This window comes from Balearica regulorum, chromosome 3, assembly GCF_011004875.1.
Source record: "Balearica regulorum gibbericeps isolate bBalReg1 chromosome 3, bBalReg1.pri, whole genome shotgun sequence".
In the NCBI taxonomy this organism is placed as follows: domain Eukaryota; kingdom Metazoa; phylum Chordata; class Aves; order Gruiformes; family Gruidae; genus Balearica; species Balearica regulorum.
In genome coordinates, this window is record NC_046186.1 from 90,752,734 (window position 1) to 90,773,427 (window position 20,694).

The window sequence follows — 20,694 nt, forward strand, 5'->3', positions numbered from 1 at the left end:
TCATTTATGCTTCTTACAGTCTGTTACTGGAAACTCCTTTCTCATATTACCAAAACGCAAACAAAAGAGTGAATAATTGTTGGAAAACTCAGGACAGAAGGTGTTTGGAGAGTCTTGCTAGTTTTCTGACTGTTTCTTTTTAAAGTTCAGAATCATGGAAAGTAACAGTACTGCTATGTGCACGGGAAAGTAGATCTTTGGTTTTAAGCTTGGTGTGATTCCTGCAGTTCTACAGAGCAACTATGAAGCTTGCTCTTCTGAAGAGGGTTTGTAAAATATGAGCAACATCAGAGCGTGGGGCCTAACAGCCACTGGGGCCTAGACTTCTACTGTAGCTTTAGGGCTGTAAACGTGAGAGTTAACGAATTAAGCCAATTTTAAAGAGCTAGTTAAATGATAGTACAACGATACTGCTCAGAACTAAGCATCTTTCACTTCACTTAATTTATATGAAGTTTACTATCACTTTCCCACTCAAGGGGAAGTTGGATGATAAACAAAGTAGTGAATTGTCAGTCTTGCCATGAAGTGAAGGTTGACCAAGTTTGAGCCAAAAAAAGATCTATTTCTTTCTGAGCATGAGGAGGAAGCATCCAGTTTGTTGAAATTTGGGGATATGACTTGATACTGTGAGTAGTTACGCCTGAAACTGCAAAGGCATTACTGTTCTTCATGTGTGTAAAGAGACTGTAATAGGAAATTATTTCTTGTATTAAAGAAGCCAGATGCTTAATATCTTCATATATTCTTTTAACTACTGAAGGGTCTATTTCTCTTGAAGAGGTATCTTGAGCAGAATCATTTTATGAAAAAAATTATTCATCTGGTAGTATTTTTAAAAGCAACACACGGTTCATACACCCTTTCTGTACTAGCTACAAAATAGCCTCGGTAGAATTGAAGACCAGTCTGGCACCTCCACCTTTCAGAAACTTATTTGAGGAACTTTGAAGAAAGTGTCATCAGTTTTTAGAGGTTTTGTTTGATTGGTTTTGTTTTTCTGTGAAAGATTCCTGAGAACTGCCTTTCATTTTAATCCTATTTATGTCTGAATCGTTGGGAATACAATAGTAGAATGAGGCAAATGGAAAGCTGGTCTACTGGTATGATGATGGAGGAAAAAAATCTTTATATTGTTAGTATCTGTGACCAATTCATCAATGGATGTACAATGCTGACTAAACGAAATGTTATGTTATAATATACATTGTATTTTTTACTATTTAAAAAAAAAAAAAAATAAAAATGCAGCTACAGTGTACGTGGTGTCGTTCATGCATTTATTTTTTTTTTTTCAGTGATGACCTACTGGAGGATTCAGACAGCGAAGAGCATTCCAGATCGGAATCTGTGACAGGTAAGTTATGTGATCCATGTGATAGGTTAGAGGTTAGATGGGAAATTGCACTTCTCAAGCTTTTAAAAAAGCCCTGCAAAACCAATGATTATATTCACTGTATTAGAAAAAAGATTGTCCTTGAAAACAATGCCAATATTTAAGTCACTGTGTGGTGGAGAGATTACATACAGGAGAAAAGAAAAAACCCTAGTTTGTTGGTTAATAAATGTCTTATTTGACAACAAACATTGCTTATCTTGCTGTCAATAAAACACACAAACCAAGTTAAAAGAACTTACTTAGAACAGGAACAAATTACAGCTGTACCAACCCCTTTAAATTCAGGGGATTGCCAGAGAGAATTACTGTATTTTGATTGTTTCCCTGTGGGTATGCACTTAGAGTATTTTACCTTCCTGAATAAAGATTTTATGTGGAAGCAGAACAGTGCTATGCACGGTGTTCTCTATTATTTTCTTAGAGATTGAATCAGAAATTTTGATGGGAGGGAGAATTACATGCTTATTTTCCATAATCCAGTTTACATCTTTGAGTAAGGATCAGCAAGCAGGAAAAAAAAAAAGAACCTGTGCATGTGCATACACACAAGGAAGTAAACTCAAGATGTAAAAAGGATTATTTTTTCAACAAGAGTATTAGCAAAGATGGTGCTCTGTCATTTATGCTTAAGTCACCATTTGTACAGTGTCCTTTGTAATCTTTTAAATCTCTATGTTACTAAGTTGAACTCTTCTGATTCATTGTTATTCTTGCAGTACTGTTTAGTTTGATCAGGCTATCTGAAGTTTTTACTGGGTTTTGTTTTATGATAGCTTGGAGTTCTTTCTCCTAGGTGGTCTGTTACGTGGTGGGAAGTATCAAGTTTTAGAGTAAAATTACATGTTTTTTCAACTAAGATTGGAGAAAGAATCTGCAGAATTGCACATTTTTGGTAGTACTGGATTGTCTAGGAAGGAAGGGGAATAATACATGGCAAAACATGAATGGAGTTGATTAGATTAGTTGAATTTCAGTATGGTGGTCTAGCCTAAGTAGAATAATTGGTAGAAAGATAATGCCGTTTACTGGGAGACTTGTTGCAAAGGCTGATGTCCTGTACTCTGTACTTGCACTCTTGTTGACAAAATTAGGAGAACCGTTAATCTGTGTGGAAGGAATGTTTCTGGGCAATGTATTGTTGCTTGATTATCAAATCTTGAGCATATGGAATGTTTTAACATACTGAAACTGTAGAGCAGTGACTTTTTGTTTAATTATGTGGAAAAGTCCATAATATATGCAATATGATTCCTGGTTTTGAACATATATTATGTTAAACATTTTTGTTTTAAAGGGCATACATCACAAAAAGAAACTATGGAAGTCAGCCTTGATATAACAGCTCTCAGCATTCTTCAGCAACCTGAAAAACTTCAGTGGGAAATTGTTGCAAATGTTCTGGAAGACACGGTTAAAGATCTAGAAGAACTTGGGGCAAATCCATGTTTGGCCAACTGTAAGAGTGAAAAGATGAAGGAAAAGCATCTAGAACAACACAACATTCCCTTTCCTTGTTTATTAGCTGGAGGTCTATTAACATACAAATCACCTGCTACCTCTCCTGTTAGCAGTAACTCTCAGAGGTCACTGGATGGCTTAAGTAGGACTCGAGGTGAGAGTGTCTCGGAACAGGGATCAACTGACAATGAATCCTGCACTAATTCAGAACTGAATTCCCCTCTGGTAAGGAGGACTTTACCTGTATTGCTGCTATACAGCATTAAGGAGTCTGATGAAAAAGCAGGAAAACTCTTTTCACAGATGAACAATATTATGAGTAAAAGTATACATGATGATGGTTTCACAGTTCCACAGATCATTGAAATGGAGCTGGACAGTCAGGAACAGTTGCTGTTACAGGATCCCCCTGTGACTTACATTCAGCAGTTTGCAGATGCTGCAGCCAACCTAACTTCTCCGGACTCGGACAAGTGGAGCTCTATGGTTCCCAAACCCGGGACTTTGGTTCAGTGCCTGCGTCTGCCAAAGTTTGCAGAGGAGGAGAACTTGTGTGTAGATTCAATCACTCCTTGTGCAGATGGAGTTCATTTGCTAGTTGGACTGCGGACTTGTCCTGTCGAATCTCTGAGTGCAATAAATCAAGTAGAGGCCTTGAATAATTTAAATAAATTAAACTCGGCACTATGTAACAGAAGAAAAGGGGAACTAGAATCAAGTCTTGCTGTAGTGAATGGCACGAGTGTTGATGTAATCCAACATGAGTCACCAGCAGATGTACCAACTCCTTTAATAATTCAACCTGAACAGAGAAGTGTTAGTGGTGGATACCTAGTGCTTTATAAGATGAATTATGCCACTAGAATAGTTACTCTAGAGGAGGAACCGGTAAAAATCCAGCATATCAAAGACCCCCAAGACACAATTACCTCAATGATTTTGCTCCCACCTGATATATTGGATAATCGAGAGGATGACTGTGAGGAGCCTGTAGAGGAAATACAATTAACTTCTAAAAATGGCAGTGGGAGAGAGAGAAGATCTGAGATCTCTACTCTTGGGCACCTGGTAATAACTACTCAGGGAGGATATGTAAAAATACTAGATCTTTCGAACTTTGAAATTCTGGCCAAAGTGGAGCCGCCTAAAAAAGAGGGCACTGAGGAACCAGATATGTTTGTCTCTGTGATATACTGTTCGGGCACAGACAGATTATGTGCATGCACCAAAGGTAAGACTTTTCTTTAAACATTTTTTTCAATGCTTGATTTGACTGTATTTGGATTATGTTCTAGAATGTTAGAATCTAAGTGGCAAAATAGTAATAGGCACGTTCCATTGAATTTATGTAGTTTAATTCTGCTCTAGGGAGCATGTACGCTAGTTAATTCCTCATCTTAAATGTAGATTTTAATCTCTAAAATGGAAATAACTCTTGCGTATGTCCAGTGCACTGGTAAACTTGTTCTTGTAGAGGCACAGATTTTTAAATCCAAAATAAATAATAGTAATTATTGTAATTATTTCTGTGCTGGAGATCCACATTTCAGAAAAAATGCCTCCTGTCTGTATTTGGTGATAGTCAAGAAGATAACGCATTTATACCTTATTCAAGTGATCAGTTGTATCTTCTTTCAGGTAGGGCTGCTGGTTCTGCTTCAGCCTTTTGCAGTTGGGATTACGCTTTCCTGAGCATGAGAGCCAGACTATCCATGCAGGATTGTTAAATCTTTTTCAAAATGAACACAGGACATTTTGAGGGAAGGGGGCGTGTAGGAGGGGAGTGTATGTAACTCCAGTCCAGGCAACTGCTACTTCGTATTAGTCCCTGAACCACCACATACCTCCCTGCTTCTTTATGTCACATTGGGGCAGTGGAAATGGCTCTGGCTGTCATCCAACTGAGCTCCTCCATGCACTAATGTCTCAGTTCTGCACTTGAATGCAGCTCTGGTGGAAACGCTTAGCCTCTCAGAAGTGAAGTTTCAAATGAACTCCCACCAGTATCGTGTTGAACTTTATCTCTACTAGAAGGATTTAAATTGACACATTTCCTCCTTTCATGGTGGTGTCATGTTGATTACCCAGTCCTCCTATGAGTGGATGTTAAATCAGATTTACCTGTGATTTCCAACAGATAAAGTCAAGCTTATTGTAAAAATCTGGTGTCTGGTAAGGGCCCTGTGTTTATCACTTACCTACCAAGAGTTTTAGCACTGGAGATACTAGATTTGCTTTTTTTAGTATAGTTTTTTATATATGATAAACTGTTAGTATATCATATCCGTGTCATAATGTTTTTACCTATACTTTGCTGATCAAACTGCAATCTCATTTAAAAACCCCCAAACCTTGCTAAGGTTTTTTTCTATAGAATTGTACTACTATTCATTTCTTTCTTACATCAAATCTATTCTGTCTGTCTTGTGTTTTAAGATTAATGATAAAAGTTAAAGGGCTTGTTACTATGCACGGTACTTTCCCATGCAGTGTTAGCGTGTATGGTAATTATATTCTTGTAGCATTTGGTATTATCTAAACCTGTTTTGGGACTTTGAGTGTAAGACATGCAGGTCTGTTGAGTTGGGAGCATTTATTCTGTGTGCATAGGAGTATTTGTCTCTTCTACCTAGATAACCACCACTTCTGTTACTGACTGGAGAATACTTCATCTTCCCCATAATAGACAAGTACAGCATTCTACTTTTTGAGTAAATATTTCTGTATTTTTTTTCTCTCCAAGAGTGTTACAATATCCATCTAGTAATTTATAAATAGCTTTGCTGTGACTTCTTTTGTTCTTGCTGCCTTTAAGATGACTGGGATTTGGGTTTTTTTTTCTTCTGTAGTCCTATATGCCACAGGTATCCCTCTGCCCTCAAGTTTCCTCTTTTGAATATAGTACTTTGATAACTCTTCATTTTTTTTTTAATCCATTGATTATTCTTCTCTTTCATTTACACTTGATTTTCTGCTCTGCAACCAAATTAGAATGAACTTCAGAATTCATTATTTTCATTGTTTAAATGTCTTTAGAAGCTTTCTATTTTTATTCCTTTTTAACATTTCAGTCACTTCTGGTATAATTTTTCTCACTTTTTGAGAAATTAAGTCCAAAGCCATAATAAATATTTAAGGACCAATGTCCATTAGAAGTCTGGATTTTAGGGTCTGACACTAGATACATCTGAAGCCCTGGAGTCCTAAGGTTTATGCCAAAATATGAAGCTTTGTAAAGAATGACTTGATCTTAAATGTTTATAAATAACTGTACTGCATATAATTTAGGAATACAAAAGAAAAAGCAAATTTAAAAGTTCAACAATTAATATAACTTTCTTATTCTATACCTTATTGTACATTTGAATAACTGGATATAAGGAATAGGTTTTGCCTAATTTGTATTGTGTGAATTGTAATCATCCTTTAATCTTTCTGCTGTAAGTGGGTAAAATTCCTTGCTTATCTGCTAGGCAGCTGAAGACTTTTTTTTTCTTTTTTTTTTCTTAAATGCAGTTTTCTTGGCTTCCTCCAAAATCACGTTGAGGTCTTTGCTTCTCCTTATTTACTACCATGTATGGGATGGTGCCTGCAGTCTGACAGTGTCAGGAAGATGTGTGTTGAAAGTAGAATAGCTATACTCACTTATGTATTCAAGATTAATCTTTCTAGAAAGTAGTTTCTAGCAAACACATAAGTGAAAATGTTGAGTAGAAGATTTGGAACATACATGGATGTATGGATGGTTGGATGTTGTTGGAAAACTATTCAAGAACATAAGCTGAGCAGTATATTCTTTCCTGTTTACTTCCTTGGATATTGGGAATAGGCAAAGAGGTACTTTAATGTCTGAAAGTTTTGGATACCGAATAGCCTTTTTTTTTTCCTGCTGCTCCTGTTTGTTGACATGTTATTTTCATTGGTAGATCATATGATTTTTCCCATAGTTGTCTTTAAGATACAACTGAAAAGAAACCTCTGTGTGAATGGGTGTTTAAAGTTTTGAGTGGTTTTATATAAAGATGTTTTAGACTTGCATTTGACATCATCCATCTTTGAGTTGCGAATAATTATTCTTACCTGCTTCAAAACGTTGTCTCTTGGTGCCTGCTTCAGGTGCTGCTTTGTTTCTGCAAGGATTACCTGGAGTTACGAGCTTAAGTTCTGCTTTTGTAGCATCCAAAATAAGTAAATTCTTTGTTATAAAACTGTACAGTAGGCTGACAAGCATTGGTTTTGAATAGGTGACAGTTGTAGGGTGGTCTTTTGATGACATTTGAAGCCTATTTGGTGTTTAAGGGGATCAGATATAGTTTGGTTTGGATGCATAAATTTCCAGAGCTACAGTTGTTACTGCCACCTTTATATCTCAGTTTTGATCTAATTATATTTCTTTTTTTTAAATTACAATCCTACTGAAAATTACTTAAGAAAACAGTCCACAGTATATATTCTACTTATTTGGTGGTATGGGTTTGTTTTTTGGGTTTTTTGTTGGGTTTGTTTTGAATTGTTTCCTTAGTTTAGCTGCTTAGCTGTGTTTGCCATTCAGGCAATTTTGTTGAACTTTTCTTTAGAATACGGAATGAGTTGGAAAAATGGACATATCTGAAATGTTCCTTTTTCATCTAACATAAAGGTGCAAATCCCTGCTTGTGTTTTGTTTTGGCAGTTTTGAAAATTGTATATACTTGTGTTTCTGGGAGTATTTTAAAAAAGATCATTAAGAGTTGTCAATTTTCTGTCTTTCACTGCTACTGATGTTCTCTCTTGTCAAGTTATGAACTTCAGTGTCTGAAGCACTTTGAAGAAATACTGTTGAGTAGGAAAGTGAGGTGTCATTTCAAACAAATGTGACAAGAAGTGGGAATGTTCATCATGGTGTGGTGAAGCAGGTACATGCCTGCCAGACTGTCTGATTGAATAGGTGTTAAAATCTGTATGACCTGTTTGAGTGCTTGAGTTCCTTCTAGTGAGTGAAGCATTCCTGGATTGTGCTCACCTGAAACTTGCAATCTAATTCTTTCACAAATCTAGTTTTTGAGTGTCTGTATTGAGTGAAGGTTTTACAGATAATAATTTCCCTGTTGAAAATGCTAGTATTTGTCTTTGCATTACATCTAGCAAAAAAATTTCTCAACAGAAACTCAATTTGATTTTTAAGAAGTGGTTCTTCAGTAGTTCTCTAAATACATTTAGTTACGTTTTCAGTTTATTATTTGGAAGTAGGTTGAGGAAAAGCGGGGGGGGGAAAGGAGGTTTTCTACTTGTTTTCATCACAGGAAAGAACAACTGTAGTGCTTTTTTGTTCTAGCAGTTCTCTTTTCTGCCTATATTGCTTCAGAACTGACAGACAAAAAGACTCAGCTCCATCTGAAGTTCCCCAATCAGCTTCTCACACATAGCAATTCCTAGATCACACTGGATTGGTTCTTTGGATATTGTCTGTTTCTGAATTAGTCAGAGTTGGAAACTGTAAAAGAGGACCACAAACACTGAATGTAACCTATCATATACATTTGTATCTTACTGATTGTTTTACACTTTCATTTATAAGCACTTTTTTCTTTTGGTGTTTGCTTTGTGATTATTATTCTTTTAATGTTCTTTTCTATATACGTAATTTTCCTAAATTCTTGCCTGTAGTGTTACATTATAACAAAAGGTTTTTCTAATCATTCCCCTTTGTTGGAGAAAGTGTTTTTTCAGACTCAGGTTGGGTGTGTCAAAAGTGAGTTGTCTATGCTAATATTTCTTGTTGCAAGCCTGGCAGAGCTGGATGGCACTTCCACACATTTGAGAATTGATTCCCCCAAATCTTATGGCTTTCAATTATAACAGATTTCTTGCTCTTGAGTTGTACATAGCATATTAATTATTCTCTCTCCCTTTTTTTCTGGTTTTGTTTGGATATCTTATTTGTCTCTTCCATGTCATTAAGCTTTGTCAGCCTTGCATACTGGTATATTTGAAGTTCTGGAATCAATTTTGTGTTTTCAATTTTCTGCCTTCATAGGCAATGGGGTCTAATGGGATTGGGGAGAGGCTGAGTTTTTTCCACATCAGAATTAGTGTTGGAAGTGATGCTAAGAGATCATCTTCAAGTTACTTGCTCATTCAGAAGTAGAATACTGATCAGCCTGTTTTCGAAGATCTTCAACATGGAGATTTAACAGGCTACTCATGAAATTTCTTCTACTGCATGCTGTCCTTGATGATGATTTCTTTTCCTAGTGTTTAGCCTGTACCATCTTTGCTGATTGGAGTCATTACTATCCTTTATGAACATGGCAAAGACATTGCTTCAAAAAAGGAGGGGAAGACTATTTAGGTACTGTCGTCCTCCAAACATTTATTTTCTTAAGCTGAATATCTCCAATTCTCTTAAACTTTCCTCAGGTGCTTTGAAAGAATAAAACCCCTTACTCTCCCCTCCCAAAAGACTTGCTCAAGTCAGTCCACATGTTTCTTTAATGAGATACCCAAAACCAGGCACAGTAATGCTACAGCTATCTTTCAGTGGAACAGAAGAGTTCCTTAGCAGCTCTGCAGTCTGTACATACCATGTGCGCATATACATAGTGGGATGTTTGCACTTTTGAGCAGGAAACTGAATCAGGTTTATCTTTTGATTCACAAGAGCCTCTTCTACAGAACTGCTGGCTAGCTGATTTTTCTTCATCCCCTAATAGTGCATTTAATTTTTTCTTGCTAGGCGTAGTAACTTTCACTTGTCCCTATTCAATTGCATTCTATTTTTTCATAAGCCAGGATGGAATTTTACAGCTGAAATCTCCAAGAATACTGTAAATTCTGTTGGAGTGAGGTTTTGGGGAAGCTTTCTTGAGGACATTTTTCAAGTGTTCTGAACTAGTATGTTTAGAGCTAACCCTTTCTCTACAGCACAGTGATGAGACAAGGAGGACTGTAAGTTGTTTAGTGGATAGTTTACTGTTGTGTGGCTTTGTTTTCTTAATTCCTTTAACTATTTGGGTATTGTTCAACTATGTCCTTGTGTTGTAATTTGCTATCGACAATTGTGTGACTCTTCCAGACTTCTGCCAGAGTGCAGGATACGTTCAGGATACCGAATGTTTCACCAGGTTGGCTTTGACCGCAGTGGCCTAGTCTCTGACATGTTCTCTAACTTGTGCCAGTGCTGCTTTCCTGGAACCTCTAACTGTTTTCCCAGAAGGAAGCTTGAGATTTATTTGGATGGATTTATGATTCTTATGTTCTGTTTGTATAACCCACCAGATTCTTGAATCCAAGCAAATTCCAGATTTAAAATACAATTCAGAATTAAATTAATAATGTTTTGAATGTGTTACCTGTTATTTTTGGGAAGTATAATGATCCTGGTTTCCAATTATTCTCCTTTGTGATCACTGAATAAGTCGATGTCAGCTTTCATACCTTCTTGGTAGGGCAACAGAAGCATTTATTGCCTCTGTTGAAGTGAAGCAAGCAGAGGAGTCTTCAGATATACTACTACTACTGATGTTTGCTACCTGGCTAGTATTGGAAAGCACCAGATGAGTCACTGTTTTAGCCTGGTAGTGCATACCATCAGCCAGCAGTAACGGCAAAAAACCAAAAAACAACCCAAAAAAACCCCCAGCATTGATTTTATTTTTTTTTTTTTTTTTTTTTGCACAGATTCTCCCCCCCCCCCCCCCCCGCGCGGCACTTGACTATAGGAACTATGGTTTCTTTGGTACAAATAATGAAGCATGCATCATCAGAAGGTCGTCTTTGGATGTTCTAGGAGAACAAATGCCTCCTTTGTGATACAGAAGCAAAAGCCACCTGCAGGGTTTTGGAAAGCATGCATAAGCACTATATAATTTTATGGGCTAATACTGTATAACTGAAGTTCATTATAAACTTCTTAACAGAAGCTTTTTAAAAACAAATATGAGGAAGTGAGATCTCAAGTTTAGCACAGAATTTTTCTTGGAAAAGTGCTGGAGTCTTTCAGGAATGCAGGGATTGTGACTTTGTCATCTTCTTGTAGTATGGACAAAATGGTAAGGGTGTTTTTCGCTGCTGTTAATTAGTGAAAGAAACTCAAACTTGGTTTGAGAACCAAGGTTTTGTTTCTTTAAAACCAAACCTTACCCTACCATGTACAGAATAAGTGAGACTTTGGCATAACTTTCCCTTAGAAAAACCCACAACTTTCTGAAGTTCTTCAGCATTTCTCCTGCTGTCAGCCAGAAAACTGGCAGATGGTGCAAGTCAGTATGTTGAACTTCCATTGCATGAGGGTGTACTTTATTTCCAGGACAGGAGATTATCTAGTTTTGATCATTGAGATCGTTCTGATCGTTGATCTTTGAGCAGTAAACAGAACGGGAGACAAACCGAGGTTTGGCTTATTATCAAATGAAGCTGTCAAGGTCTGCGTTTTCTGTGTCCCTAATTCTCTTTGAGGAAAACTGTTCATTTGTCAGCTGTTTAATTTCAAGGAAAATCATTATTTTAGTGAGCACCTCTCCTATGAAGACAGGGTGAGGGCGTTGGGGTTGTTCAGCCTGGAGAAGAGAAGGCTCTGGGGAAACCTTGCTGCAGCCTTCCGGTACCTAAAAGGGGCCTCCAGGAAAGCTGGAGAGGGACTGTTTACAAGGGCATGGAGTGACATGACAAGGGGTAATGGCCTTAAGCTGAAGGAGGGTAGATTTAGATGAGCTATTAGGAGGAAATTCTTTACTGTGAGGGTGGTGAGGCACAAGGACGGGTTGCCCAGAGAGGTTGTGGATGCCCCATCCCTGGAAGTGTTTAAGACCAGGTTGGATGAGGCTTTGGACAACCTGGTCTAGTGGAGGGTGTCCCTGCCTGTGGCCGAGTGTTTGGAACTAGATCATCTTTAAGGTCCCTTCCACCCAAACCATTCTATGATTCTGTGATTATAAGTGTTACTTGCTAGAACTATTTTTTTTCCCCTCCGCTCTTGGGATCTGCTTGGCATGGATGGGTTGGGACCGACAGGGACGGGTACAGGCTTCTTTACTGGATCTCAGTGAGAAAGGCCCCATCAACAAATGGCTTAATGAAATAGCTGTTTTAATAAGATAGAATAAAAAGAGAAATACAGATAGTGAGAAAATCTTACATCCTTTCAGATGCTGAGAGCCCTGCTTTTGTGCAGCATCACCCAGACTCTAGGTGGATTTTCCCACAGTATACTGCGCAGATCCTGTCCATGGAGAGGACCATTGTGGCCATTTGAGCTATTATTTTCCTCTTTTATTCTGTCTTGTTAAAACAGCTATTTTACTAAGCCATTAGTTGTCGGGCCTTTCTTACTGAGATCCAGAAAAAAACCTGTACCAGCTCTCTCTGTGCCTCTCATGCGTCTTCTCTCTGTGCGTCACATGCTTGCTCTCTGCCTCGCTGTGCCTCTCTGTTGCTCTCCATTTTGCTCCCCTCACAGTGCCGAACATGTACCTCCTGATCATGCTTTTGTCTTGGGTTTTTATTACATATATTATCTCAAGTTTGTTTCAAATTACCTGGATAATTTGCATAACAGCATTTGTCATGATGTTAGTCAGATGCTGAAGGACAGTTTGTGATCACTTTTCAGAATAACTATGGAAGGCCAACTTTCAGATTTTCCTCTCTATTTAAATCCTACTGATAGGATTTTTGTAACTTCTGAAACTGTTAACAACCCTTCCCCCCTTCTCCCCCCCTCTTCATGTAAAATTGAGCATTCTTTCTCAGTGACTACTCTGTAAAAGACAGAATCCATCCATGTATGTATATCTGTAGTGGTGAATAATGGGCAACTTCTTTTGAATAGTTTCAAGCTTTCATCAAGGCACTGTGTTGAAAAATTTGGACTTGCTTTTTTGACTGTTGACCTGATCAGTGTTGTAATTCCTGGTTTGATGAAATAATATGAAGAGCCCCTTAGTTAGGAGAGTTCAATGGGGAAGGGATTTTTCAATTCTCAACTATTGAGCTTTAAAAGAAAATTTATGCGACCTGTACAAATGAAGTAGTGTAGTCCTTCAGTTGACATGATGGAATATTTTCTGTTTAAAAGCATGATTGTGATTATGCGAAGTACCATAATGGTTATGATTTTGGGTTTCTATTGAGATTTCCTTAGTTAATTACCTTTTAACCCCCCTAATATTTTTTCCCTTTTATGCCATTCACAACTGGAGTCAGTATTGTAGTTCTGTTTTGCATTTACCCTGAAAAAAATTGTAGCAGTAAAGCAAAATGAGTATTCCTGTATAATCTTAACTGGTTTCAGGTCCTGCATAATTACTGTCACAATTGTGTAGCACTTCAACTGCAAGCCTGTCTTGTGAGTTGAGTTTAGCTGTATGCCTGTCTAAGCTTACTTTTGTTGTCCGTGACGATTTTAGGTGGAGAACTTCATTTCCTTCAGATTGGAGGGACCTGCGATGACATAGATGAAGCTGATATACTTGTGGATGGATCTCTTTCCAAAAGTGTAGAACAGTCATCAGAAGGCACCAAGCCCTTATCTAACCCTTCCAGTCCAGGCATTACAGGTAAATTACACGTATTTAAATGTATTGTAAGTAAAAATGCTTTTGTAATTTTTGGAAGTTACTTATTAACATGATTTTGAGTTATTTAATAGTGTGCTGCTTTATACTGTTTTGCTGCCAAAAGTTGGAGTTCTGTAGTTGCTGTATGTCTGTCACTGGTTATGTACAAGCATAACACTTTAGCAGCTCCTAATTTAAAAAAAAAGCAAACCACTTTTGTATAACTGATTGTTTTTCCAATTGCTACATGTTATTTTAAGTGCAGCAGACAGGGAAGACAAGGTAATTGTGTAGGCACTGAGCTCTTCATAGTTTAAGTAGGCTTGGGCTCTTTGCTCGGAGTTAAAATCATAAGTTCGTTATGTAAATCGCCTTAAAGTTTCGTGTAGAAGCTGTACAGCTCTACTTAATAAAACTGTACAGAACGCATATTCAACAGGTATTGTTGCATGTGGTGAAATTGATGCTCTCTCTACTTCAAGCAGTGCAGTTGCTGTTGATAAATTAATCTTAGGATGTGAACACTTGGATTTTTGTTCTTAGGACTTTGACTGGTTTGAGCTATGCTCAAATTCTGCTGTCATTTACCTACTGATTTCCTTCCTGGAAAGGTTGTCTGCCCTTGGACAGCAAGAAATAATTGTTTCTAATTGTCTGAATTCTATTTTTACCCTAACCATCATATTTAGGTCTTGTCTTTACCGCAGTTCTCATATACCAGTCCTGCCACCAGTCTGCTGCCTTTTGTAGTATCCTGACCCACTTAGGTAAAATAAGGAGTTGGGTGAGAGGGTGGTTGCTTTGTAATCAGGTAGAAGGGGAAAAACGTGAGGGGCTCTTCCTGCTTGTAAGGGAGAACAGTGAGTACACAGGTTATAGGAGCACTTGTGTGGGCCTCTTGATCTTTTCTCAGCCCTCATCAAAGATGGTTTAGTATAGATAACTTGCTACTAAAACGGAACAACAAATCTAATTTTGCTGGTTAAGCTTGAGGAAGATTTGAGTCATGCTGAGGTTTTTAAAGCATGCATATATATATATATATAGTCTTGCTTTGAGTTTTAAAGTGAATTGTTTATGAGACAACTGTAAAACTATTATGTTTTTCATTTTGTTTTAATCTGCAGTTGTTGAGGATAGAGACACAAAGGATAATTATTTTAGTTGGGTTGGAGTTTGGAGGTTTTGGTCATGTATGATGGGACAGAAATAGGGATATACTGGGAATAGGTGACCTAGAATACGAAATGCAAGAATATATAATATAAAGCATGAAGATAAAGCAATGATACAATGGAAATAAACCATTCATGTAGCCATGACTGTTTCAGAGAAGTGATGTTGATTGTGTGTGTGTGTGTGGTGGGGGGTGTCTTTGCCTGCAGCTGCAGAGGACAAAAAAAGCTGGGAGAGGACTGAGTAGCAGTACAGGGACCATTTTGGATCATGGTGTCTTTGTTGTCAACAGGCTGCTTGCTGTCTTTCTCCCCAAACCTTCCACTTATTGCCAGCCTTGTAACATTTTGTGTTACACTAAGGATATATTCCCTGTACAGTAGCTTATCAGCAGATTTAAGTGACTTGCAGTCAAATGGTAACTTTGACTAACCTGATAAATCAAATTGATCATTGCTGTTTAAATTCTGCCAGTACTGTAATGGAAATTTTTTTGTTGTATTTTTTCTTGTTCTCCTCCCCATGCAGCCTTTAGTATAGGCTTGAATATGGCTTATTGAAACAGGAAAGGGAGTTACTTATGTCTAGACATCAAAATAGCTGTATCTTTAGATTGTCCACAAGCTGCAGGTCCTCCTTTAAGTAGTCATATAATTCAGAGTGTAGTGTGTGTGTGTATCTATCTATCTATACAGCTATCTATCTTGGTCTGTAATGGCTTCCAAACGGTTGTTGCATACACACTAGTGATCATATAAATTGAGTTTTGCTGTGGCATCAAACTGAGCTACTAAAAGCTGTGAGAGAAGCTTAATGGTCATAGGAAGCCAGTGCTGAAATGAGGGGGCTGGGGGGGAGAATCGAAACCAACTGGTAATTACAGAGGTCTTAGTCTGAACTATGCGGGTTAATGATACTAAGGACAATAATATGGAATTTGTAGCATATAATGTGCAAATGACTGCTAAGACTCTGCAAACATTTTCTAAGTAATGAAGCTTGTCAGCACGTGGATGGATCATGATCAGACATTGCCCCCAACATTTCTAACATCAGTGTTACTTCTCTTTCAATCAAAGAAAAAACCATTTTCTTCCACTTTCGTCTTAGCATGTTTTTCAGACAGAGACATATCTCAACAGAAAGCTTTCTGTTTGGGGAAATGAACTTCTTGGCAGATCTGACTGAGCATGAAGTCTTCAGCTATGTATCTGGTTCACAGCTGATGGCAGCCAGAGTGTTTTTATGAAATCACTTTGGTGTTCTCTGAAGCTGTAGCTAAAAGATGCTGTAGTCAGGATAGAAACCACAACAACAAGCACAAGCTTTTGTCCGTATATTGTTCATACATATTGTGGGGTTTGTTTCTGTGTTTATTTGTCTCTGTTGTTGGCATTCTGGAATGCATTTCTTAAATTTTATTTTCTAGCCTGCATTTATAACTTGGTTATATTTTAATGTGTATTGTTTTACAAGGAAATATGTTAACTGTACCAAGTTGTAAATCTTAGATTAAAGTTATTTCCTTTTAAGGAGCGGAGGGGTTTTTGTGATGAAGTGATCTAAAATAATGCTTTTTTTAGAAGCTAATTGAAAAAGAATATTAGTTTTCCTGACTAGTTTAAAACCTTTTTTTCAAGTTTGCTATTAGAACTTCAGCTTGTCATAACTCACTATTACAACAGAACAAAAAATCATGTAATTTTCCAAAAGAAGCCAAGTATACTTGACAGCCCTGGAAAGTTAAGTCCTTTATTTTTCAGTTTTACGGATTGGTACCACATTACATGTGATTTCTCTGACTACTCTGAATTTGTAATTGTTTCTGTTGGAGTGGGAGGGAGAATGAAACAGAAATAATCCATTCTACTCAAAGATAGAATTGTTGCACAGTTTGAGCTATGATCTCACTTCCCATTGCAGTGTCATCTAGCTAATGAGGTTTACATTTGGCAGTAAAATAAATGAAGGTGTTTGCTGTATTATTGAAATTAAATTTCTAAAGCATTTCTAATCTCTTAAGCATTTTCCTGCCTCCTAGATTGAAAAGTAGAAATCATAGTTGTTGCAATGAGAGTGAATTTTTTGCCTGACTCATCCTGATCTCATCTTGAGCTTCTCCACTTTTCGGGAAGAATTGCATGTGCCTTTCTTCTCTCAAGCTGGAGGATGTAATCTTGTTATTATTCTGGTTTCATCCTGGCTTTCTTTGCAAGATAGTCTCTAGGTTCAGACTTCACTGGGGGATGGTATTTGTGTTGAAACAAGAAAGGGATTTACTTATGTGTAGACATCAAAGTAAGGAGAAAAGAATTATTCTTTTTTTCCCCTGGGGTGGTGACAGTAGTAGTCAGGTAGCAAACTTCCTCCTTTTGAAAACCATCATTTCTTTACAAGTAAAAGATTTTGTCCAAAATGCATTTTTAAGAGAAAATGCTCAAAATGTACGAAAACTGACATTGTGCATATCTTATTTTCCCTCAAGTTTTTAATATTTTTTTTTTTTGTCTGAGGAAACCTGATTATGTTTAGAGTTCCTTTGTAATGTTTCTTTAGGTGTTTGTCTCCCTGGGATATGTAAATTTTCAGTACTTCTTCAATTAATATTCTTGTTTCCTCAGGACAAGAGTTGAATATGAAGACAAGAAGACAAAATACTTGTCTAGGCTCAGTGTCTTTTAAGTGCATTACATAAAGCATGTTTGTTTTTCCCTTACCTCACTTTTAAGCTAAATTGGGAGCCTTCCAAAACATTCTAGTAATCCACCATAAAACAAGTCTGTATTGATAAGCAGGTGCCAAAGTAATGTTTTAAACAGTGATAAAAATGTTACAATTACATAGTAATTCCATGTCTATTTTCATGAAATATACAAGTTTCGGTGGTTTTTTTTTTCATCTGAGTCAATAGAGATATTAAAAGAAAGTTTTGAACAGCTTTACATCATCAAAGTATAGTTGGCTAATTACTTTTTCCTGATGCTTCTGGTTGAATTCTAGGCAGCATGCTCAGCGCTCTCAGTACTTAAAAAATGCATTCAAATGAGCTGTCTTCAAAGGATACTGGCTTCAAGGCTAGGGCTGTTTGGTTGCTTGTGTTTGTTTGGGGTTTTTTTGGTGGGTTTTTTGGTTTGTTAGGGTTTGGGGTTTTTTGTTGATGGTGTTTTGGTTTTTTGGTTGGTTTTGTTTTGTTGGTGTTTTTTCTTTGTGGGTGTTTGTGGGTTTTTTTAGAAACTTCATATAACATGTATTTAATTTTACCTATAGCAGTTTGGATATATTTCAAACTACTTATGGGATGTTCTGGAAAAAATATCTATGTAGTAATTAATGTGTGCTCTGTAATTATCCAGGAGTTGATCTTTTGGTGGACCAGCCATTTTCCCTTGAAACACTGACATCCCTGGTGGAACTGACCCGTTTTGAGACCTTGACACCACGGTTTTCAGCCACTGTCCCTCCCTGTTGGGTAGAAGTCCAGCAAGAGCAGCAGCAGAGGCGGCATCCTCAGCATTTACACCAGCAGCACCATGGGGATGCAGCTCAGCATACTCGAACTTGGAAGCTACAGACAGACAGGTAGATAGGATTAACGGTGCAAAAACAATTGTGTGTATTGCTTAACTACTTCATATAGCTGGTATAATCACAAATTACATCCCATTTAATTGTTTTTAAGTAGTGTGCAAATTTAAGAACACGTACTTTCAAAGATCATAATCCCTATTTGGTAGTTTGCATTATAGGTCTTTGTGAGATTGTCAGAGTTGTTCTAGCAGACCTTGAAACAAATTAAAAAGTTGTTTTGAATTGGTATATTTTTGTTTGCCAAATGTTGCTACTTCATTATATAATTACACAAGCACATTTCCCAGAAATTACATATATTCTGGATTGTTTCTATAGAAGTCTGATTCACCCTTCTTCTGCATACACACATTCTTAGTACATTTTTAAATCGGAAAAGACAAGCTGCAGGTGCCAGCATGACTAATTAGTTGTCCTAAAAAAAATTATATTGTAATTTATTTTAAAATGTGAAGCTAGAATCTGGATTTATGTCTGTTCGTGTCAAGTTAAATCTTTATACATGAGACATTTACTTAAGGCAGTATAGAGCCCTAGTTGAGCTAAAATTTAGGCAGTATCTTCATTGAAATGAACTGCACCGACATGGAATGTGCAGTACTACTTAGATTTTGCACGTGGCATGAGAACTTGGAATTCCTCTGGGATCCTAAAGACTACGACAGCAGCATTGCGGTCTCCTTGAAGAGTTGCTTAAAACCTACTATAAGTAGCTTTGCATAGTTTTTCTGAAAAATGCTTGGAGATGCAAAATATAGATATAAATTGTGTTGTGTGTTTTATTAAGGGGTGGGTGTAATAAGGCACTTGGGTCAGACTGTCACACATCTGTCACATTGATGTATGAGATTTGGATAGTAATGTAGAATCTAAATGTCTGTACACTGGAAACAATGAAATAGCCAAAGGATGCTAGGGGAGCTAGAGATCATATATGGGGGGAAAAAAGCTTGTCATATAAATAAGTGAAAGCTAGGATGTGAGAATGAAGCATTCCAGGTGGGAAAGCAAGTCTGGAAGGTTACAGTTGCAGGTGTTTCCAGGACTGACACCTAACATGAGCTAAATTTGCTTTAATTAAATGTTCATAAGCTATGGTTAAAAACTTATGGTTAAAAAGTGCTTAAACAGGCTTTAAAACCTTTATTTATCTTGTGGATTTTCTTTGTGTAAGTAAAATATTCTGTATGTAACAAGTGGAAAGGAGGTGGTTCCTTGCAAAGTAACTTCCAGTTAAACACTGATTATCCAGTGTGTTCAGCAACGGTTGAAAAGTAAAAAAAGATACCAATATGAAGATATAAGAAAGCAAACAGTGAAGGGAATAGCTGTTAAATGGAAGGTAATAGGTGGAACTTTAGCTTATGGATATTGTTTCATTAGAGGAAAAGAATTATGCCCGCTACAAAGTAAAACAGGAGTGTAAAGACGTAAAGTTAAATTTTTGGTTTAGTACTGGAAATCTTTGACAGCTGCTAAATAACTCATTATTAAAATGATTACATTACAGTCCCTTTGTTCATAGGGTAGAACATATGATCTTAAGATTGAGAGCAATGTTAGCTCTTAATTAAAAGTTATCTGGGAAGAAACTTTTTGATTTCTGGATTATTTTGTTGGTCCTTAATATAAGTTCCTTTTATCTCCTCTTTTAAGAGTCTCATACTGATTCCTATAAAGATGTGTGATTACAGGGTTAGATGGATGAGTAATGCAATTTGATATGGTAATTCTTTTGTTTGTCAAATAGATAGGCGATAATCCTGTAAATGTATTTTAGGGAATGGCATTATATTACACTCACACTCTTTCAATCTTAATTTGCTATTTAAAAAGGCTGTGTAACAAAGAATACAGAAAAAGCAAAGTTTTATTTATCTCATGAATTATCTACATATCAGTATTTCCCCTTCAGTGGTAATTTAACTGAAATGTTAAATTGGGTTAATACTTCTTAAAAAAGTACATGAATTCTTAATGTGCTTTGATAAAACAGTGACATCTGAGTTGCCTGGCTTTTTCTCAAATTTCTATAGGAAATATTTTATGTATTCATCTTATGCAGACATATTTGAAAATATGTGAAAGAAAGAAGAGCTAGGTACTGATGTGCTTTCCAGTGTTTTAAACTCTGGAAATGGGTCTGCAGCTCAAAGTTCAGTTTTAGTGGAAGATCAAAGGCTGATGAGATGTTCTAGAAAAGGAATGGAGAAGTGTGTTGGAAAATATTTTGTAGTTGTGAGACTGATGGTGTATTTGCATTTAGAACACAGTCTTGATTTTGTATTCTTTAAAAAGATGCTATAGATTTAGAAGAGTTTCAAAGGTGAGAAAAGCTGTTAAAAGAACTTGCATTAGATTATCAGAGAAAAGTGATATTTAGGATTAATATGCTAAAATATTGAGAAAATAATAAGGAAGAAAGTTAATTTTTTTTTCTTTGAGACTTTACACATGAATAAAGACGATAACACTGGTGAAGTGTATGAGAAATTAAAAAACTGTTTAAAGGGGAATTTTTCACTCATCACAGAATTA

The 20,694-nt window shown here is 36.8% G+C and overlaps 1 protein-coding gene across 2 annotated transcripts in view; it reads left to right on the forward strand.

Annotated features, from left to right (window-relative positions):
• The window catches only part of BIRC6 (baculoviral IAP repeat containing 6), a 184,833-nt gene that overhangs the window by 26,455 nt on the left and 137,684 nt on the right, over positions 1-20,694 (forward strand). For both annotated transcript variants that reach the window (XM_075748914.1, XM_075748915.1), the window contains exons 9-12: positions 1,299-1,357; positions 2,694-4,088; positions 13,243-13,392; positions 17,922-18,147. In XM_075748914.1, coding sequence (XP_075605029.1) covers positions 1,299-1,357; positions 2,694-4,088; positions 13,243-13,392; positions 17,922-18,147 — 1,830 coding nt within the window. The remainder of the gene's footprint in view (positions 1-1,298; positions 1,358-2,693; positions 4,089-13,242; positions 13,393-17,921; positions 18,148-20,694) is intronic.